We start from the raw sequence: 23,716 nt of genomic DNA on the forward strand, positions 1-23,716 counted from the left end.
ATGCATGGCCAATGGTGTTTGGTCAACCACAATGCCGACATGTACAAGTAAGGTTTGAACCCAATGCGCACAATTCATCATATGTTGATTTGTATGTTTCAGACCCCCCTACGTTGGGTTTCTCATTATTTGCAATATCTGTGACTCATGATACTGGAGCTTGCGCTTTTCGCCTCCTTAGGCTATCAATAATCTGATTCGCTATTATCTCTCCTACGGAGCAAATCAACCGCTTCACTTAGCAAACCTGCATGAGAATGCAACAACTGTGCTCTTTACACACTATTTCATGGAATTCAGTCTTCAGTTGAGCTTCAACAGCCTGGAGAAACATCTGATCAGCCTCTCTATCAAGGCCATAGTTTAACCAGAATTGGATGGCGAGCTGGGGCATTGACGATCATGGACTTTCAAAAAGGGTCGGAGAACCCTCGGTCATTAGCAACGCTGTACCCGTTTGTTGCAAGTCAGCGCTATGCACAAAACCTCGAAAATAGATAAAGATCTTTGGGAGATTCACTTGCAGGAAAGTTGTATGCTCACTTTGGATTGACATTTTGCTCACTCGCAACTGGCATCAAAGGAATTCATCCCTCGTCAGCTGAACTTCCCAGTTTGATCAATCTGAGATCGATTTGCAAACATACTTTGATTTTCCCAAACATGACTCCTAAAACGGAAGACGTGTGATGTAACCGGATATTCTGGAATTTCCAAGCTTGAGCGAGTGAATCTACAATGTCTGTTGATTGGATATGTTTCCATAGAAATTCAATGTCCTGCAAGTCCAACGTCTCCTGTAGATAAACCCAGAGCTCACTAACGCCATCAGAGAAAAACACCGGCTCTACCGTGCCTACCTGCGCACCCGGACGCCCTGCAACTGGACAGCATACACCACTCAACGCAACAAAGTTACTCACCTTCTCCGAATCGCTAAGTCTACATATGTCAGTAATGGCACTGGGACTAGCCACTCCACACCAAACCTACACAAACTGATGCGCGGCCTCCAGTCATCAGAACAAACTACTCTGCCAGACATGCTCTCCCAGGGCCAGTCTCTCTCAACCCCCGCTGAAAAAGCAACCGCCCTGAACGCTTTCTTCATCTTGCAGAGCCAACAGTCAGTCACAGGGTGCCACGAGGAACTCCCCTCCATTCATTCCCCCACACCCAATACCCCTGGCCTCACTACACTTGAAACAACAGCCCAAGAGGTCTCAAATTTACTGTCAAACCTGGACCCGTCAAAGAGCCCTGGCTGTGATGGCATACAGACACGCCTACTGAAAGAGGCAGCCAGTTCACTTGCGCCATCCCTATCAACCAATTTTTAACATCTCCTTCGATCATTGCACTATCCTGCAAGAGTGGAGGGACGCAACAGTCACCCCCATCCACAAGAAGGGCAGCAAAACCAGACCCTCCAACTATCGCCCGCTATCGCTACTCAGCGTGACGTTGAAAGTACAAGAGAGGATAGTTGCAGACCGCATCTCGAAGCACATCCAACCTCACCTCCCCATCAGGCTTTCGGCCAAACGATGGCACCACATAGCAGCTATCTCGGTTAATCCATCAGATCACCGAGAAAAGAGACGCCGGGCAAACAGTAATTGCTTGCTTCTTCGATCTATCTGAGGCGTTTGACCGGGTGTGGCACCAAGGACTGCTTGCAAAATTGGCCCACCTCGGACTCGATGGCAAATGCCTCCAGTGGCTTGCCTTTTATCTCACGAACAGACGACAACGTGTGCAAATGGACAGCAGCAAATCAACCTGGCTGAACATTCCAGCGGGGGTACCCCAAGGCTTTGTCTTGGGGCCGCTTTTGTTCACGGCCTACACAGTCGATCTGCCAGCCGCCTTAAAAAAATCGCAACACTGAGTGCAGCCAGTTTGCCGACGACACTGCCATCATTGTCGCTCATGAGAAATTTCTAGCCGCAGAAGAGCACCGCCAGTCAGCTGTGACAACCGCGGCACAGTGGCTGAAGGATTGGCATCTCCTGGTCAAAGACAGTAAGACCACTGTCATCCACTTTCACCACACCAACCGGCCACCTCCCAGACCACCATCAATCACACTCAACGATATCAACCTCACTGTGGCCTCAAGGCATCCCCAACTTGGCCTCCTCATACAGCAGAATCTATGCTGGAACTCGCGTGTTGACAACACCATCACTAAAGCGACCAGGAAGATGTTCCTTCTCCTGCGACTACGCAATTCCTTAAACACTTCTGCTCTCTCCTCCATATATCTAACCTACATCCGCCCTATTCTTGAGTATGCTTGCACTGTCCTTTCACCCCTCCCCGCAAACCTGAACGATCGGCTTGAGCGCATCCAACGGCGCGCCGCTCGCCTCTGTTTGCATCTCCTTCTCTTTGAACACAGAACCCACTCGGTGCTGCCGCACCGACTCAAATGGTCATCACTCAGCAGCCGCCGTACCCTCTCTCATATCCTTCTTGCACATAGGCTATCACTTGTCTGACTCGCTATTATCCTACGGAGCAAATCAACCGCTTCACTTAGCAAACCTGCATGAGAATGCAACACCTGTGCTCTGTACACTCTATTTCATGGAATACAGCCGTCAGTTGAGCTTCAACAAGCTGAGAAACATCTGGTCAGCAACCCTGTCCAGGCCATAAATTAACCAGATTTAGATGACGAGCTGAGGCAGTGACGATCAAGGAATTTTAACAGTGGGTCAAAGAACCCTCGGTCATTTGCAATGCTGTACCCACGTTACCCAGCTTGTTGCAACTCACCGCTATGCACAAAACTTCGAAAATAAATGAAGAACCTTGGGAGATATACTTGTAGGAAGGTTGTATGCTCACCTTGGATTGACATTTTGGTCACTCGCAATTGGCATCAAGGGAATTCATCCCTCGTCAGTTGAGCTTCCCAGTTTTATCAATCTGAGATCGTTTTGCAAACATACTTTGATTTTCTCAAACATGCCTACTAAAACGGAAGACGTATGATGTGAGCGAATATTCTGGAATTTCCAAGCTTGAGCGAGTGACTCTACAATGTCTGTTGATTGGATATGTTTCCATAGGAATTCAATGTCCTGCAAATCCAACGTCTCCTGTAAATGGCGCAGTGTCTAGTGGTGGTCGAAATGCTTTCACGATCAGAACATACTCGTGCAGTACCGGATATAAACTATCAGGAGCAACAACAACTGTCTGTCAAACAACTGGAGCATGGTCTGGAACACCACCTACATGCAATCGTCAGTACTTCTTCCTTTTTTTTCACTAATTCTTTTATCAAATAATTAAGCAAATGTTAGCTCGAAGTGAGTGCCTGTATATTGCACATCTTATACAACTGTTGATCTCAGAGAGAGAGAGAGACTAAAAGACAGATCCCAAACTCACCTTTACCTTTCCTATTGTGGCGTGCTTCCGCTCATAAAGCCTTGGCGCTATATTCGAATGTAGGGCCACCGTCACTTATAATGTCATGGCGTTAAAAGCGGTTGAAATACCAAGAGCAAAATTTAATGGACTTGCATGTGACTGGTTCTGCCCCAGTGATTCATGTTCTGCTGGCACATTTTTGCAAAGGCGCTTCTCTTTCTGGCTCCGCATATCTTATCTCAATGAACACTTAACCCCAGCAGCACTGTCATACAAAGTTCTTGTTGGCTCTCCCTGTCAGATACACTGGCTTTAGAACTCCCCAGTATTCCTGTAGGACGCAAATCAGCAGCGAACGATGAGCCCGAGGGTGATACGGCAAACTGTGGACATGCAGCATTGCTAGTCAAGTACTGCTGTTCATACCATCTTTATTGCATTGGCACGGTGCTGGGGCTCTCCGTGAGGTTGAGTGGAGGAGGAGTTGTCTGGAGTTGGTTGGCTGCATTCAGACCAGTAATCGAGCTTAAGTGATCATCAGGGGCCACTGGTGGAGTATCAAGCTGGCTGACACCTCTGTCAATAAGCTGCTTTTGTGTTGCGGCTTCCAAGTGAGGCCATTCTGACTGTTGCGGCTTCCAAGTGAGGCCATTCTGACTTCAAAGTTTGCTGGTTCCTGTGCTTTGCAGGTGTTGTGTGTGGCGGTCAAGTTGCACCTTCTAATGGAGCTATTGCTACCATGTCTTTGGAGATTAATGGTGCAACTATTTTCACCTGCAATGCTGGATACAATGTAGTCGGCAGCAGTGCCTCTGTTTGTCTTCCAAATGGAACTTGGTCGACATCCCCACCAACTTGCCAGCGTACGTATACAATTATTCAAGTTAAAATATGAAATCAATCCTTGAAGAGCCAGAGCCGAAGAAATGTTCATACATGCATTGTATTCATGGCTAAGGGGAAGAATTAGAGGAGGATTAAGATGAGACGTCAGGTGGTTTCTCTGTACTTCTAGTCAGGTGTCTTATAAGATCCAGGTGTGGTTAAGCTGTCCGGCCTTTGGAATTCTTCTAAAGTCACTAGATGTTAGTTTGACTGTTTGTACGTCACAGTATGTCAGTATTTCCCGTTCTGGCATGTAATTCTGTTGATGTTTTGTTTGGTGTATTTGTGATTCTGTTGTTATAGTGATACAATGTCCTTCCAACCCGGTGTCTCCTACAAACGGCGCCGTATCCAGTGGTGCTCGAGATGCCTTCACGAACAGAACGTACTCGTGCAGTGCTGGATATCAACTTTCTGGCACAACAACAACTGTGTGTCAAACAACTGGAATGTGGTCTGGAACACCACCAACATGCACTCGTCAGTACTATGTGATAATGTTGTCTTCATTTATGTTCAGAAATTCGGAACCACGCTTCACGCAGCTTCATTATAGCAACTTGTATTGTGGCAACACTGGCCAACACTCAGATGCACTGCTTCTTCACACAGCTGAACAATTCTTCTTTCTTCTCAACGTTTCGGTCACTCTGACCATCTTCAGGATGAAGCAGACACGGAAGCAAGCCAGACTTTAAAACAACAAGCTGGCTAGGTGCGTGCAGAATACAGCGGGGAGAACAAAACAAAAAAACAACAACTCCCAAGGGAAAAAATGACACATGCCACATGATCACAATAGGGGTGCTAGTCCTCCGTGTGAAAGACTAGGGCGGTGATAATTATGTACAACCTGTGCCACATGACTACAGTAGTGTGGACAGTGCCAACATAATGCTAAAGTCTAGGGTGGTGATACGTACAATTTGTGGGTGCTAAGGTTTCACATGGACAGCTATCACTCCAATGAAAAAAGCCAGGCAACCAGAGTTCACAGGAGATCCCAACCACTGCTGGTGTCGATATTAGGCTCCATGTCCCGGATCTTGACCGCTTCCCGAATCCTTCTCCTTGCCCTGTCTGGCTCTGTCGCAAGCACACAGACGTTGGCGAATCCGGTCTGCCCCAGCGACAATGGCTCATCGGCATGGAAGATCCGGTAATGCTCATCCAGCGGCTTCCCTCGGACTTCGTTGCTTGCATTATCATTGTGCTCCCTTGATCTTGTCGCAACGCTTCGGCCAGTTTCACCCACATAGTCATCACCGCAACGGCACTCGAGGTGGTATACCACGTTTCGGCGGGTGCAGTCCACTGCACCTGCTGTACATGCCACGCAAGCTGATTTCGGTCTTCCCCTTCTCCTTGGCTGCTGCGGATCAACGAATTTGCGGCATAGGGACTTGTCCAAAGCAGACCTGCAAACCCGCGAGCTGAGCCGAGCATTCTTGTATATGATGTGGGTGTTCAGGTGATATTTGCGAATACTGCACCTTCTTGTGGATGTGATCGGTTTTGAATGGCAGCTTGAGTGTTTTGCGAAAGTCCTTTTTCTGTTTGGGTCCTGTCGGTCGTCCAGCCCGTTCCCGGGCCTTGTCAATCACTGATTGGGGGAAATTGTTGAATTTCAGCACGTCGATGACCTTCTTTTCACTCCTCCGGCGCGTCTCAAGTTCGTGGCAATGAAAATGTCTACGTATCTAGAAAAAGCCGAGGCTCTTCTCTACGACGATTCCAAATTTGAACTTGTCAACCTCACCATTGACGACTGGGAGAAGGAGACCCGCAATATCATTGAGCGGATCTGCAAAACCACGCTGGAGAAGGATCTTTACCAAGCTATCCTCCCAGGTGATAATAAGTTTCCGATAATGTATGGTCTGCCCAAAGACCATAAAGCAGGAGTGCCATTGAGACCGGTAGTGTCAGCCTGCGATAGTCCAGTCACCAATGTCTCCATCCTCCTAGAGCGAATACTTAACCAGTGTCTCAAGTTCATCCCAGCTCACCTCGAGAATACAGTGGAAGCATTGGACAGCATACGCCAGCATTACCCCGACCTTCAAGCTCCACCCGGATACCATTGCATTGACCATGGATGTGGTTGCCCTCTATCCTAGTATCCCCATCGTGGACGGTATTGAGGCAGTTACCAGAGTTCTGCAGCAGCATGTCAGTGATATCGACACGTTTGGCCTGAGTATTCTCCAGATCAAGGAGCTGCTGTCATTCGTCCTGAGATCCAATTATTTCCGTTTCGGCTCCATGACCTACCATCAGAGAGAGGGCGTAGCCATGGGTAATAATCTGGCACCCCCCCCCCCCCCTTCGCCATTGTATTTATGCACGACCTCGAAAGGTCACTGTTGCAGTCTGCGCCCGGCGCTCCTGTATTGTTCAAGAGATACATCAACAACATCTTCATGCCGTGGGTATTTGGATCGGCGCTCCTCTGTCGTTTTATTCAACACTTCAACGATGGTAACCCACTGATCAAATTTACCCACCAGTCCACTGAAGAAACGGGCTCCACTGACTTCATGGACACCACAATCCATGTGTCAACAACTGGAGCCATTTCATACGAGCTCTTCCGCAAACCATGTCACAGTGGCTTGGTGGCTGACTACAAATCCGCCGTTCCATATCAACAAAAGTTCTCAATTGCCTCTTCCGAATTCCTCCGTGCCTCTCGACTATCATCGGATAATGAGACCGCTTGTTCAACCATGTTCGATTGGGAATAAAGGAAAAACGCTGCATCGCAGCCTTTTCGGACCAAAACCAGTCGACACAGCGTCCAAAAGACTACAACATATGGGCCAATCGCGGTCATCCGTGCTACTATAAGAACGAAATAGCGCTTTTAGTGACATTTTGCATACGAATCCCCATCTTGTAGGGCGCAGTCACCCAGTTTCGGTGGAAGTGCGCGAGTTCGATTGGGATTTAAGTAGGAAGGGAGAGTCTCAGCTTTCTCGGACCAAGACCATTCGACTCAGCACCCCGAAGACTACAATTGGTGAAATTTTGATTTTTGCCTTAACTTCCCCTTTAATTGCAGAGCCAGCTCACATATCAAAGATTCACAGTTAGCCAGGAAAGCACTCGCAACGAATATAATCGAATTGTAATATTATGTGGGACTGCATTTTAAAATATTCGATTAATGTAGGAGCTAACCGTTGTTAACATTCACGTACCATTGCTTTGCTGTTGGCCTTTCTAACGGGTTCCTTAACCCTCCTTGCGTGTGTGCACAATCTTGCTCTCTCTACATACTGCTGTGTATCATAGACATCACATGCCCACGCTCTACGCATGCACAGATTTTCTGTGCGCACAAAAGAGCTTGGGGTCTTTCAAGTTTCCTTGCCTGCAGTCAGCTTTCAAATCCGGCCAGAGATTATTTGAGTATTATATTCTGACGATGGCTCGTTTCTCGACCAGAAAAAAGACGCCATTGGCCAGAGTGGCAGCTCAACCTTCGGATACAGGACGTAATGTGCGTGTGCGGCGAGATCCTGTTCGTCTTCAACCGCCCAGAACTCCAATATCTCCCCACTTGGATTCTGTTGTCTCCGATGTTGCGCCGTCAGTTTCTTCTGCCACCGCCTTGAATGTGGTCCCTGATCCCGGGGCGGCAACTCAAACTTCGGCTGCAGGCAGTAATGCGCGTGCGAGGCCAACTCCTGTCCGTCGTCAACCAACCGGGACTCCATTATCCACGACCTCTGTCGTCTCCGACGTTGCGCCGTCAGTTTCTTCTGCCGCCGCCTTGAGTGTGGTCCCTGATGTACTTGCTTCGGCTGTTTCTCAGGCCGTCGGCCAGGTCCTCCAGACCCTGATGGAGCGAGTAGAGCAGTTGGAATCTGCTGCAGCCGTCGTGCCGCTTGTCAACTCCAGCTCCGTTCATGCATTGGGCCATCCGCCGGCTGCTCGTCCGTCGCTCTCTGTGCCTGATAAACTCCGCGGGCGAATTGAACGCGGCGAGTTTATTGACTTCGATGACCTCCTCCCGGACCAGCTGGGTGTGGAGCCCGATGTGGTCCAGCTAGCTGTTGGGGCCAACCGCTCTGTCCAACTTGTACAGAAGCCAACTCAGGCCCAGCGCCGCCATGTCCACGATGTAGCGTCATGGCTCGAGGCGTTTACTGTCTACACAAGAGTAATTGTCGCGGCGGCTCCAGATAGGGCGAATGATTTGCTGGCATATCAGGCCACTATTCTGGATGCAAATAACTCGTATCAGGTGGACGCATGGCTAAGTTATGACAGGCGTGTCCGGCGCGCCATAGCCTCCCAACCACTGTCGAACGACTGGGCTATCATCGACTCTAATTTGTGGCAGTCGCCATCCACCAGCCGTGGTCGCCCGCCATGTTCGCGCTGTTCTCTGGTGCACCCAGTGGCCCAGGCCCGGTGTCCCTTTAGACCAGGGCCTCCATCCGTCGGCGCTGGGAGTGGAGGTCCGCCGCAGTCCAGCGCGCCAACCCATCTTGGGAAGCCGATCTGCCGCAACTTCAACAAGGACCAGTGCAACAACTCATTCTGCTATCGTGCCCATGTGTGTCTTCAATGCCGCGGGAAGCACCCAGAAGTCAAATGTGGCAGGGGACAGTCCGCCACCTCAGCGTCTGCTGCGTAAACATTCTGTGGAGACCCCCATCAATGTACGCCGATTAGCCGGGCTCCTTAACCGTCATTCTGATCACTCCTTCTCTCGCTTTGTGTGGCATGGGTTGTGTCATGGTTTCACGATAGGCCATTCTGCTGCTATATCTGGTGTTCATAGTTCTCCCAATCACCTGTCGGCTATCTGTAATATGCAGTATGTTTCTTCCTATTTGACCGAATGTTGTGAAGCTCGGCAAACAGCAGGTCCATTTCCGGAGCCACCCTTTCTGTGCATGCAGACATCTGGTCTGGGTGTTGTGCCGAAGTCCAATGGAAAACTTCGTGTGATACATGACCTGTCGTCTCCCAATGGCAGCAGTGTCAACGATGCTATGCCACGCGGGCAGTTCAGCCTGCATTACGACTCCGTCGACACCGCAATTGCCGCCATTATGTGCCTCGGCAAGGGCTCCCTCTTGACAAAGGTAGATATCCGTAATGCATTTCGCCTGTGGCCCGTCGCCCCCTCGGACTGGCATCTTCTCGGGATCCGTTGGAACGGCAAGTACTATTACGAGAAGGTCCTCCCATTTGGTCTCCGTTCCTCACCATTCACCTTCAACCAGCTGGCAACGGCTATCAACTGGGTCCTTGTCCATGTCGGCTCATTGCCCGACGTAATGCACTACCTCGATGACTTCCTCGACATCTGCCCACCAAGCTCCTCCCTGGCGGCCAAGCACAAGGCCATCATCTTGGACTTGTTCCAGTTCTTGAACATACCTGTCGCCACAGAGAAAGTTGAGGGCCCTTCCGCTGTCCTCACCTTCCTCGGTTTGGAACTGGACACCGATCGTTGGAAGTGCGTCTGCCTCAGTCCAAGCTTCTGGACCTACATCGTTTAGTCTCTACCACCCTCGACAAGGGTTGCGTTCTCAAACGCGAACTCGCCTCACTCCTGGGCCACCTCTCGTTCGCTTCCAGAGCAATTCATGCCGCCCGTACATTCTTACGCCGCCTGTATGACCTCGACAAGGCCACCTCTGAGATGTCATCTCACCGAATGCTGCACCTCTCAGCCTCAGCCAAGGGTGCCCTGAGCTGGTGGCACCAGACTCTGTCAACATGGAACGGAAAATCATTTTTCCTGCTAGAGAAGTGGATGCCCAGCGCTGACCTCCAGTTGCAAACCGACTAAAGTGGCGCCATTGGATTTGGAGCCTTCTTCAATGGTCGCTGGTTCAGAGGTGACTGGTCTCCGCAGCAACTGGTACTAAGCATTTTCTACAAGGAGCTCTTGGCCGTTGTCGCGGCCTGCGCCACATGGGGGATCGAGTGGCTGCGGCTGCGTGTGGAGTTTCGGTGCGACTACCAAGCTGTCGTGGAGTGCCTGAAGACGGGCACGAGCCGGTCTCCTGCAGTCATGGCACTCATCCGCACCCTGTACTCAATCTGTGTGAAGCACAATTTCCTGATCCGAGCATCGCACCTGCCAGGAATTTCCAATACCATCGCTGATGCCCTGTCCCGGAACAGGATGGATGCCTTCAGGACCTTTGCTCCTACAGCTGCGGAGCGGCCTGACACCATGGTCCAGCCGATCACCGAGTAAGTGCAAAGACATTCACTTAGGATGCAGATAGCGTTCTCTGTCGATCCTACTCCACAATATCAAGCTGTCTTTATGCCTCTAGAACAACGGTCTTGTGCAATACATACTTACCATCTATATTGGTTGTTATCACCCGCTATCTACTCTGGCCCTAATGGGAATGTCGGCATGGGCAGTCCCCCGTAACTGGCCTCATAAACCGCTCCTGCTCAACGCAGGCCGACCCACCAACTCGCATGGGTCACAAACCGCTCCTGCTCAGCCCAGGCCGACCCACTTGGTCATATACAGCTCCTGCCCTCGGTAGGCCGACCACACGATTCGTTAACGCGGACTCAATTGAGGCCAGCTACTCTGCCCGATATTCCCATTCTTCCAAACTCACTATCTTGTGTTTTGGTGTGTCGCGTCCTGAACGCGTGTGTGTCTACTCTATACTCTAGCATGGGGATTAGAATGTTAAATGTTCGGTTAATGTAGGAGTTAACCGTTGTTAACAGTCACGTACCATTGCTTCGCTGTTGGCCTTTATAACGGGTTGCATAACCCTCCTTTCGTGTGTGCTCAATCTTGCCCTCTCTACATACTGCTGTGTATCATAGACATCACATGCCAACGCTCTGCGCATGCGCAGATTTCCTGTGCGCACAACAGAGCTTGCTGTCTTTCCAGTTTCCTTGCCTGCAGTCAGCTTTCAAATTCTGACCCACCCTCCTATTCCCATTTCTTACTCTTACACTCCACTCCATATATGAGCCGCAATCAGCGAAAACGACCCTTAGAGATTTCGTAATTTTTTGGAGAAAAAGGTCGATTTGTGACGTTCAACGATTTTTGATCGCGCTGGAGAACAGCGCGACGACTTCTTGAACTCCTTGCTTGAAGTAATTTATTTTGAAATTGAAGTGGTGTCGAGTGGCGACTCCAGTGTTCCTTGATCTTGTTGCGATGTCTGCGGACGCCAGAGCTGTTCGCAGAGTACACACAGCAGTCATTGCCTACAGCTAGCTCGAGCCTGGTGGGGAGTGGATGTTGAAGTAGCCGCTGAAGTTCAGAGTGAGGATGAAACGTTCTTTTGTTCCGACATCGATGTCGACAGCAAGGCGGAATCGCAGCCGTCATCTCCTGCTGCGATGCGGCTCAAGGTGGCCGATGACTCGTCAGAATCGGAAGATGAGGAGTCGTCAAGTGAGATAAATTCTGAGTCTGGGGCTAGGGACGGTAGCGACGTCGTGTCTTCAGCTGCGGAGGAAGAAACGGAAGACGAGATTGCGAATTGACTCCACGCAGGATGCAGGTGCGAATATGTCGATCATTTTTCCGCACTCATCAGCTATTCTTTATCATTATAGCTGCTTACTTCACTATTAATTTCAAAAGTATTCAAGCTGCCCACCCACCTTGGAATGATGAATATTTATTGTACACATACATCGTATACATACATTGCACCAATTTGGAGTACATATTGTATATTGGTGTATACACCCGTTTAGAATCGGAATATTGAACTTTTTCTTGATTGAGCTCCTTCAGTAGATGTGGTTCAACAAATTTCTAACCAAAAAGGAATTTTGAAAATTTTGACCCTAAGGGCTGTTTTCGCTGGTTGAGGCCCATATTTTGAAACACATGGATGCGGGCACTCCTCCGTAACTGGCCTCTCGCGCACTACTATTAAACTCGCATGGGTCATAAACCGCTCCTGCTCAACGCAGGCCGACCTACCAACTCGCATGGGTCACAAACCGCTCCTGCTCAGCGCAGGCCGACCCACTTGGTCATATACAGCTCCTGCCCTCGGTAGGCTGACCACAGGATTCGTTAACGCGCACTCAATTGAGACCAGCTACTCTGCCCGACATTCCCATTCTTCCAAACTCACTCTCTTGTCTTTTGGTGTGTCGCGCCCTGCACGCGTGTGTGTCTACTCTATACTCTAGCATGGGGAGTAGAATGTTAAACCATAGTTAGGGTACAAGCCACATTTTATTTTGATATACATAGTTGTTATAACGTACGCACGCAAGATTCATCCATGCAACTCGCGTAGGATAATTTAGAAGTGAACATGTAAAATGGCAATCATGGAGAGATAAGCAGCAGAGACACGTCAGTGCTGTCGTGGCACTAATGGCGCTATGACACGACAGTAAAGGCCTCGTCAGCTCGTACCAAAGTAAGACACACGCCAGTCATGCAGACGTAATGCAGAAGAAGACTGATTCATAATGAGGTAAGACATTGTCACTCTTCGTCATGCATGCATCAAAGGAGCGTAGAACGACTCACGTAGAAACACACGTAGAACGACACACGTAGCAGAATGTAGATCGTACGACTAATATTAATAATAGATCAATCTATAACAGTTGTTTATACTGTTACTTGGTAAGATATTGTGATAGGGACTTGATTGTTTTTCTTCTTTTCTTGGAGTTTATATAATAGAAAGGTGTTCGTTAACTCGAGAAAGAGTGAATGAAAGAAGGGAGGTGAAAATGCAAAGGAGGACATTTTCCCCGTTCAGACCATTGCGAATTTCATCCATGAATCAGATTCCAGGACAGGTCTACAGTCCATCCATCGGAAACAGTCCAACTGGCTTTTGAAAGTCAGATTTTTTTACTAGAGCCACGTAAACCCGTCATGTGTGAGCCATGAATAAGGGGAGTGGTGGCGTGGTCTGGTTGTGAAAGGAGTTTCAAGCGTCTTCAAATGAGTGTGGTCAATTGATTTTAGCGCTAGGTGAGAGCTTGTCACACGGAGGTTGAGTTTAGACTCAGCGATGGCGACAGGTGTGGGATCGCGACAGTAGGGCGTCTAACAGTAGGTCGAAGTACACCTGGGCGCCAGACTTGACGGCGTCTGTGACAATAGGGCATTGCACCGTAAGGCGCGAGAACATTTTGCCGCGCAGACAGTGAGGCGTATGGACCACACGTCCCCGAGACAGAATGTCACCACTACCACAGGGCGTCCATTGCCTTTTGATTAATTTTTTTCAATCTTCAAGTTTGCTGTGAATACAATGTAAGTTTTATCGAATTATTCTCGAAAGTAATGGTGGTCAGAATTGCCAGTCGCTCGTCCACCTCCACATACTTCTTCTTCCTTGGTGGTGGTGCATCTCCTCCTTGTAGTCTGGCTCTTTCGATCTCACATGTTTGCTGCTGAACAGAAGAATCCGGTCTTCTCCAGGTCCGCTGTAGAACATCAGAAAGTTCTTTTTATTTGCTGTCAATTTAACCCTAGGACGGTCACCACTTTCAGTACTCCTAGAACGGCCAAACAGTGTCATTTGACACCTGCATACATTTCCATGTCTAAGACCTATGATATAGGTTATTATACTTGTTGTTTTCAGTGCTGGCTATCACTAGCGGCATTTATGATGTACACAACACTTTAGGATTCACCCAGACACTATTGTTGGCCAGACGCCTCACCCGCCAGGCTGTACGACTGTCCACCGCGCATCCCCATCAGTTACAGAATGTTCTTCCTGTCAATTCCCGGAACAATGTGAGCCGAGCCTTTCCCCACTCCGTCATCCCAATTTGGAACCAGCTGCCTACCTCTATCATTCCCCACCCATTTCACCCAAAGAACATCCAAAAGTTCAAGACAGCAGCTTATCACCATCTCCTCAGAACGAACTGGCACTGGGCCACTCATAGCATACGCGAGTAAGAGGGTACAGTGTCCTACCCTGCTTGGACATACATGTAATCTCTCCTCACGGACAGTCTCCTCTTGAATTTAAAAGTCTAACAGCGTTCACTTCAATATTCAACTTATTCTTTTGCTCACTGAGCAATACAATCTTTCCATTTTCTTTCTTCTGTTTTCTTTTTCTTTTTCAATTTAATCCTCCCCACCCAATATCCCTTTGGTGCGTCCATGGAGCTATGAAGCCGAGACCTCTGGTCGGCGGAGCTTAATGGGCCCCACCACCACACTCCATCATTCACCCCAGTGTCTGGAGATATTTGGATTTTGTAGAAAGAAAAAAAAGAAAGAAAAAAAAACGCAACTAAAATACGATGTACGAGTAACGGCAATTGCGAAGGATGAACTCAATTACAGGCAAAACTTCAACTACTTGCATATAATCACAGAGTTACAATAACAAGCAATGTGTCAACGTCACTGGGCACATGGGGAACTGCTTTTCGGGAATACTTGCTTTGGCATCATCGGATTACTCGACCGTCACGATGAATAACACGCAGTAACAAGTACAAACATGGACTGACTATGAGCATCATTGTTTCACCAAGCTGACACATATTATGCTGCTAGACATGGTTTTAAAATTAGGCTAGTAACGACTGCATTTTAGACTCTTTCAAAGAGGTATACCCTTCTCTTCTCCTTGGCTGGCACTTAGCAACCAGATGCCATGACTATCTACAAGCTTATTGACCAGTGCAGGAATGAGCGTTTTCTGGATGTGCATGAACTAGCAAAGGTCTGGGATAGTGTGAAGGGGTTGATGCCTGTCATATATGGGCCAGTGCATGCAATACCGTGTCTAAGGGCAAAATTTTGGAAAATTTTTTTTCCCTTGAAAATCAATCACAGGGGTCTAAAGAACACCTCTGTGGAAGATAAAGTTGGATATCATATTTGAAAGTATACAGAGACCATGATTTCTATGGCATTGTCCAACACGGAATATGCCTTATATTGCATTATCTACAGTGTTGCTGAAAACAGCTACAGGTTTGTGAGGCAGACTTTAGTCTTGCCCAAGACATTCAGTGAAGGCTGCCTTGTTCTCCGCATGACAAAACCCAGCAACATTGTCCAGCAAGTACTTTCGGCGTAGAGCTGACAAGCCTGCTTCTGGAAGCACATCAGGAAGAGAGCTGCTTGAGAAGCCTGTGGTGTCACTGGGATTACGCAGCAGCTGGATGGTGTCACCTTCTTCAGCAGCCGACGTTTTTTTCATCTTGATTTTGCCTGGTTGTTCTTTGGTCATGTTGAAATGCTGGTACTGTGTTATGCCAGCAAGGCGCTTGAAGTAACCCTGAAGAAAGGAATCCCAGTCCCTCCACTCCCAGTTTTTCGTACTGGCGACGTTCGAGCAAGCAGATTCCGTAACGACACTCACGAGCTGCTCCATCGTGTCAATATCACCTAGTCGGTACTTTTGCTTCGCAAGACCGAATCCTCCATCAACTGAACACCGAGTGTGGCCGACCACCATAAAGGAGATATCAATCTGATCCTCCAGTCCGCATAGCAAACGCCAGCAAAGATACGCCATCATTGTTTTGTTTTTGTTTTGGCCGCAACAGTTGTCACAATGGAGGTGGAGCTTGCGGCCATGAACGGAGCTCTCAAGGTAAGCATGTAGCATTGATATCACACAGTTAGGGTTGTGATTCAGCTTGTTGTCTTCTCCCATTGTTTGACCCTCATGGTAGAGATGATGAATTTGCTCTTTGGATGCTTCATTGACGATGCCGAAGTCATTCACACGGAACATAACTTTGTAGTAGACCGGCCCTGGTTGTCTCGCGTGCTGAGGCAGGACGAATTGCTCGGCAAAGTCGAAAGTCAAATGAGTAAATTCAGGGTTGGCTGGATTGGCCACCAGAGATTCGGATGCCTGTTCAATCACTGTCGTGTAGAACTCGCGCTCTTTTTGTGCAAGGACCACATGGTCACGGAGCGCTTCCGTCGCAGAAATCTTTTCATCCTCTGCACGAGCAGAACGAATATCGTCCCTGAGCAGCTCACACTTGTTGCACACATCCATCCGCCGCGTCATAAACTTGATGGACTTGCACTTTTTCGTCCACAGGTACAAAAATGCACGGTAACCCAGGGTTTGCGCTTCACCGGACTGCTTTACGTATTCGGAGTGTACGGACTTGTAAGTGGCAGATGCAGGTAAGTAGATGGGAGCTTCCTCACCTCTTCCTCTTGGGGCTGCAGGCATTGGGAGACCGAACACTAAGCTATAGTTCAAGATGAACTGCTGTGCTCTGTCTCCCACTTCTGCTGGAAATTTGTTCCAAGGCACATTGCCAACGTTTCCGTGAGCACCTGGGTGACAGCTACCATTCTCCACATCCAGTTGCAGACGACGCAAACGCGTTCTGCCAACCATATGCAGCTTCATGAACGCGGTGCGACACACAATGTGGCCCATCACAGTATAACCAAATGTGATGCGCGTACGCTCCGGATCCGCTGCGGAAGCTGCAGAAGCTGTCGACTGATTATGTACGACAGGGTCGTCGCGTGTGCAGCGCGCAGCCAGCACACCAATCAAAAAAATGTCGAGCTCTTTGGATTTCATTGCCGAGACTTGGTCTTGGTAGTGAAGGATTGAGTTCGAAGTGAAGCTGCTATAGTGGTTGCTCTGCACGCAGCCACAGCCTTGAAGAATCAGAGAGTCCACAGCGGCAACGCTCTGAAGCGCGTCTTGTTCATCGTCTTCATCGTCGCTTGCTGAATCAGTGTCTCCACCTGATTCCTCGGCACTCGACTCACCTTCAAGCTCAACCCAGGAGTCTTCCACGCGCGGGCGCTTAGCAGGAGGCTCATCAGACTCACTACCAGACAGTGAGCGAGTGCAGCTGCTAGTTGCCGACTCCTCCGACTCGCCAAAGAAACTGTCGTCTTCCGCCTCGAGAACTTTGCCGATCTCTTCGGAGGCGCCGATAATCACGCGGGCGGTACAGCCGGACCGACGTGCTGCTCGGCTTCTACCTCGAGTGTGACTACTCACAGGCCCTTCCTCAAGTGCTTCTTCCAACTCCTGCTGTGCCGCCACGTCCATGATGATTGATGAAAGTCGATCGCTTGTCGCTTCTCTTGAGATCGAGCTGGAATGTCGACAAGATCAGCGATCAAGCTAAAAAAATGTTTGCTCTTCTTTCCGATCGATTTTCTCAAAATTCTGAAAGAAATCGGTTTCCACCGAAGACACGTTTTCGCATGCACTGGCCCATATATTCATTTATGTAACCGTCTTGCAGGGGGACATCTTCTGGAATAGTCTTTGTTGGGTAGATCCACCACATTCGATCGAAATAGTCAAGGACATATCTCGTCTTTTGCTAGAATTGGATTATGTGGGGCTTACTACTCTCACCATGTAAAACATAATTATATTATGGCTCTAGGTGGTCTACACTAGGCGGACCATTGTTAATTCTTGCTAATTCTACCTTCTACGTCTACCGTCTTTGCTTCCTACAATGTAATCTTGAGAACAAAATGCAATCCGCGATTATTGGCAATGAGGTTAGATGATAGTTCACTTCAATTTACCAAAGTGCTTCATACTGCAACTCTTTCTTCTCCAACAGTTTCTTGACCAGTAATGCATTGATGATAAAGTTATCAATTATTACTTAGCAATCAATTTCTGCAGCATCCGGGGGCCCCTAAAGAGAGAGACAAGGCATCACAGGGGCTGCCTACCCGTTTAGCCTGAAGCGTGGGAGGAAGAGGTTTGGTTCAAGAGCCTTATTAGCTCGTCAAGTAGTTAGAAAGGATAATCTACACAGCTCGATGCTTGCGATAATGCGGTGTACCATCTCCAGGTTACAGAGTTGCGATTCCTCTTCCTCAACACTATCTATTTCGGGGTCTCCACCACTCCTGCAACTGTTTCTGACAATTCCTTGTCTGGACTATCCCGCAATCCTCGTCTGCTCTCTGGAGGCTCGTAAACCTCAATGCATTCTGAATTCACAGGTACTCAGGCGTTGTGACCGTGCGATTCGCCCTCATATGACAGAACAGATCCACCACTGCCAATGGTCACTACACTTGAACAGCCATAAAATGAAGATAAAGTGGGCAATTTCGCTTTGATGGTCATAAGATTCATGCATGGTAATAGGCGACATCTATTCTAGTATTTCCTTGGCCGTCAGACCGCGATGGCTCCTCTAGGGTAATTTACAGGGAATTGACAGGGATTAAGCAGTATCAAGGACGATAGCTGAAGAGTGTTTGTGTAATCTGTGCACTAATAGTTACCCACCCCAAATTCGCGATTCTCGCCCGACGGTTGTATGTTGATAATTTATTTTGTCCTGTATTCAGCGATTTTCCTGCCCATGCACCTTTCTTTTGTCTTGCTTGGCATGCGAGCAACTCGATATGGCTAACACCTTCGAAATGTGTTCATATTTTTTTCATCTAGCTGCACTAATGGCTTTTTATAGTGCAGGTGTCAAATGACACTGGTTGGCCGTTCTAGGTATACGTACTCGCCATTATGGTACCTCATCAATTACAAATCAAATATTTATGGCAGACGAAAGAGGAAGCAAAATTAGGAATAGTCACAAGATTTGAGCTTATTCTGATTAGCCAAATTTTGGTAATTCCAAAAGTTTGACTCGCGCGGTGTCAAATGACACCGTTGGCTGTTTTAGGGTTAAATTGCTCCGGGAGAACAAGTTCTGGTAAGTTTCTTGGATTTGGAGGATCATTACCGGCAGCAAGTCGTTCGCGCTGGATAGATTTCTTAAGGGAAGATGCCTTAGGTAACGAGAATAGGCAATCAGCAGACAGATCATTCGTTGCAGCTCTCAGAACGGCACTCGTTGGCTCAATTGTCGTTGCGGCCCTTGTCCGTAGCTCCTCCTTGGCTTTCTCGACTGTGACACGCGTCGCATCCGGTGGGTGGCAGTGGTGAACGGTCTTGAACACGTCATCCCTGACAGTTTTACAGCGTCCCTTGCATTCGCCTCGCCGCTCACACCTCCAGTAAGTCGTGTCCTGTAGTCCGTCCTTGTCCTTGGTGTACGAAAACCCCTCATGGATGAGGAGTCTCTTCTTCTTCTTCGTAGTAGATAAGTGAATACCATCGGCTTGAGCTGCCATAGTCAGATTCGGTTATCGGTTATGACTAGAAAATCAGAACATTTCTTGGGATAATTGGGGGGGGGGGGGGCGTACCTTTGTTTTATTCCGAGGTGATTTGTTCAGTTATTCAACATGGGTCGACATTATACAGTTTAGCGCCGATTCGTCTCGCCTCCGACGTGTCCCAACGCATTGATGTCTCAGTGCCCTCGTGTCTCAGCGCCGTGATGTCTCAGCGCCCTCGTGTCTCAGCGCCGTTTGAGGGCGCCGAAACGTCTAAGCGCCCTAAAATCTCGCGCCCTTTCGTCGTAAACCCTGTCGCGACAAGGTCCAGAGTTGTCAGCGTGAGACTCCCCGTGCGAAGCGGCGCTGAAGGTTAGTTCGCGATCGAAATTGTTTCTTTGGTGGCGATCTCGCTGAGTTTGTCCAGCAATGGCGAGTCTCATATGCATAGCAATGCAGAGCCCTCGTAAAATCGACACTGGATACTGGTGGCTACGATAGTCAGTGCTGGAGTAATAGCGACTGCGAGGAGAAGCTGGATGTCGACCCGCTGAGTGATCTATAATTATTTCTACATCGGCAACGTGATGTTGCAGACACTAGTGAAGGGGCTTCTGATGACGCAAAACAGAGAGCGTAAGCGTAGTATAATCAGTACTCTACCATGCCAGCCGACGCCAAGCTTGTTTCTGCCTGTGCTGAGAAAGGGGATCCCTAAAAAGTCAAACCGGCTGAACGCTTTGGGGCAACATCTTTACGTGGAGAAATCCCCAAAACGATGAAAGAGGGAACACTGAAGAAGTGTTGCTCAAACATAAACAGGCTTCTATCTTCAACCCATAGCAAACTTGAAGTTGAAAGTAAATATTTTCGCGATCACGCTCGAGTAGAATTTTGCCAACTGTGACGTTTTGGTGACTTTCTCGATTTGTTGGCTAAACAAGAAGCCACTTTTTAGCTTGGCGCGGTTCATATGTTGATTTTTATGTTTCAGACCCTGCTACATTGGGTTTGTCAATATTTGCAACATCTGTGACTCCTGATACTGGAGCTTGTGCTTTTCGCTGCCTTAGGCTATCAATTGTCTTACTCGCTATTATCCTACGGAGCAAATCAACCGCTTCACTTAGGAAACCTGCATGAGAATGCAACACCTGTGCTCTGTGCCCACTATTTCATGGAATTCAGCCGTCAGTTGAGCTTCAACAGGTTGAGAAACATCTGATCAGCACCCCTGTCCAGGCCATAATTTAACCAGATTAAGATAGAGAGCTGAGGCAGTGACGATCTTGGACTTTTAAAAAAGGGTCAGAGAAGCCTCGGTCATTTGCAATGCTGTACCCTGATGTATCATGCTAGCTACTCATGTATTGCGCATGTACTTCAAGTTGTTATCACCCGCATAACGCGTATTGTTACATTATACGCCTTGCTTCACGTGATTACGTCATGTCTCTATTGGACGCATGCACGCATCCATATTCTGGATTCATGTGTTCTTCTCCTTGCTCTTCTTCCTCACTTGAGAATGTAAATAATTAGTTTCTATTATCTGCTCACCAAACTAGTTCCTGTTGTCTAGTAGTAGTGGTGTGCATGAGAACATAACATGGCGCAGTGAAGTTTCGTACCTGTGTTTTTCTAGTTGCCCGTGGTGCATCCCGGTTGTGTTCGCACGAGGCCTGCAGGTCCAATTACATTTTATTATTTCTCTAGTCGTGACCGTCTTCCGAAATGTCAGATGCAGCTGCACCAAGTGTGCCGAGCGCAGATATCGCTGCTCTTGCCGATCTCTTCAAAAAGCAGATGGAGGCAGCCAATGAGCGAGAGAAGCGTCTTGATGCAATTATCACTGGTCTTACTCAACAGAGTCAGCCTCGATCGTCGCCAGCACCGCCAGCTCCAAAGCCTGTCGCGGCGGAGCGACCCATGCTGCTGTCTTCCGCGTCCCTGTCAGAGTTTGCTGCCTGGCAGGAACTGTGGGAAGACTTCTCTCGGTGCCAGCACCTGACAGCACAGTCAAGGGAAACCAGGGTATCTGCCATCCGTCAGTGCCTTGACGAAGACCTCAGACGTTTTATCAGGGAGGGCACCATTGTCATCGCGACCAATCCTGATGCGTGTGACGTCTTGGAGGCGGTCAAGCAGTTTCTTCGCCGACAAAGAAACCCGATACTTGACCGAATTGAATTTTATAAGCGCACGCAACAGAAAGGGGAATTGTTTGACGGGTTCCACACTTCCCTGAAGGAGTTGTTTAACACGTGTGATTTTGTGGAACACGAGCTCTGTTCTGTCTGTTCGGCACGTGCCTGTTCTACGTGCAAAACTAATCTTGCACGGGTCCACGCGGACATGATGCGAGACCGCATTGTTATCGGTATCCTGGACGACACCACCCGTCACAAACTGTTGTCCACCTCCGACCTGACATTGGAGGCGACAGTCAAGGTGTGTCGTGCAGAAGAGGCAGCCACACAGACCAGCCACCATATCCCTACCTCCGGCCAAGTCAATGCTGCCAGGAAGTCGTCTTATCAGCGCGCGAAGGTAGCTTCACAGCCCCCAGTTGAGGCGAAGCACACCTCTGCTCGTGATAAGTGCCGTAACTGCGGACGCACAGCGCACACGAAATCGCCGTGTCCCGCGATCAACAAAGTGTGCCTTAACTGTAATGGAACGGGTCACTTCCGGGCAATGTGCCGCAGGCCTGCCAAGAAGCCGGACAAGTCGTCCAAGATCGCACACTTGCGACTCAACCGAGCATCTCTGTTGGACGACGCAACAGTTTCCGTTGCCACCCAGCTTGTGACCGAGCCAGAGCCCGTAGCTCTTAGTTGGCTCCCGGATACTGGTAGCGACGTTGATGCCATCGGCACTCAACACCTTGACCAGTTAGGCGGATTTGTCGAGAACCTGCTTGACGACATCGACGATGTTCGTACCGCAGATGGCGCCAGTCTCACCCCTGTTGGCAAGATTTCGGCGACTCTCAGTTGTGGACCAAACCAGCACACGTCCACCATTCATGTCTATGATGGTTTGACTGATGCCCTCCTATCCCGTTCATCCTTGCACGCCCTAGGATACTTGCCGTCCGGCTGGCCGAAGCAAATCGCAGCAGTCCAACAGGTAGTCCCATCGGTCGTTCCCGATGCACCTGCGGACAAGGTTGTGTCCAAAGCCACCGACTCAGAGTCGATGAGAGCCGAACTCCTAGCTGAATTCGCTGACGTCTTTGATGACTCTGTGTTGAAGCCAATGCTTGGTGGACCTATGGAAATTAGAGTGCGAGCTGATGCTAAGCCTGTCGCTGCATATCATGCCCGCCAGGTCCCGCATGCGTACCGTGACCAAGTGAAGTCCCAGCGTGATGACATGGTCCGGGATGCCATCATCGAGGAGGTCACCGAACCCAGTGCGTGGTGTCACCCAATTGTCATCGTGGACAAGAAGGGGACAAACGAGAAGAGGCTCACCGTTGATTTCAAAAAGCTCAACGACCAAGTCGAACGCCCTGCTCACCCCGCACCAAGCCCTCGTGACGCTGTATCCAGCGTTGGCAACGCAAGATATTTCACCAAGCTAGACGCCCGCCACGGCTATTGGCAAGTTCCTCTGAGCGAGGCCTCCCGTCCGTTGACCACGTTCATGACACCTTGGGGTCGGTACAGGTACCTACGCAACCCACAAGGATTGGTCTCTGCCGGAGACGAGTTTAATCGCCGCACCGACGCCGCGTTCGCTCATATCTCCCAGTTCCAGAAGGTCGTTGATGACTGCCTCGTCTACGATAATGACCTGAACACCCACCGATCTCACGTCCGGGATGTCCTGCTCTGCGCCCGGGAGAATGGCATTACTCTGAGCGCCAAGAAGTTTGTGTTCGGCATGCCAGCCGTGGAGTTCTGTGGTTACCGCATCAGTGCTGACGGCTGGACCGTCGATGATGCCAAGGTTAAAGCTATCAGCCAGTTTCCAGCTCCCAGCAACCGCACTGATCTCCGATCGTTTATGGGTCTTATCAACCAGTGTGGTGAGTTCACCCCGCACCTGTCTGAGCACGCCGCCCCGTTGCGCCCATTGCTCAAGACGTCCAACGAGTTTGTATGGGACTCAGTTCACACAGACGCAGTCAACGCTGCCAAGGCTGAGCTGTTGTCACCATCAACGCTGTCATTCTTCCAACGTGACCAGCCACTCCGCCTAGAGACCGATGCATCTGCTTTGCATGGCCTTGGCTACGTTCTGTGGCAGTTGCAAGATGGCAAGTGGCGCATTCTCCAGTGTGGCAGTCGATTTCTGTCGGATCCAGAATCCCGGTATGCTGTCATCGAACTGGAGCTCCTAGCTGTCGTCTGGGCGGTG

At 49.2% G+C, this 23,716-nt stretch overlaps 1 protein-coding gene across 1 annotated transcript in view; it reads left to right on the forward strand.

Annotated features, from left to right (window-relative positions):
- LOC135819839 (sushi, von Willebrand factor type A, EGF and pentraxin domain-containing protein 1-like) overlaps positions 1 to 23,716 on the forward strand; it is a 180,592-nt gene continuing 156,876 nt past the window's right edge. The window contains exons 1-4 of the mRNA XM_065333122.1: positions 1 to 47; positions 3,081 to 3,257; positions 4,077 to 4,250; positions 4,576 to 4,752. Coding sequence (XP_065189194.1) covers positions 5 to 47; positions 3,081 to 3,257; positions 4,077 to 4,250; positions 4,576 to 4,752 — 571 coding nt within the window. The 5' untranslated portion in view covers positions 1 to 4. The remainder of the gene's footprint in view (positions 48 to 3,080; positions 3,258 to 4,076; positions 4,251 to 4,575; positions 4,753 to 23,716) is intronic.

This window comes from Sycon ciliatum, chromosome 6, assembly GCF_964019385.1.
Source record: "Sycon ciliatum chromosome 6, ocSycCili1.1, whole genome shotgun sequence".
Taxonomy (NCBI): Eukaryota; Metazoa; Porifera; class Calcarea; order Leucosolenida; family Sycettidae; genus Sycon; species Sycon ciliatum.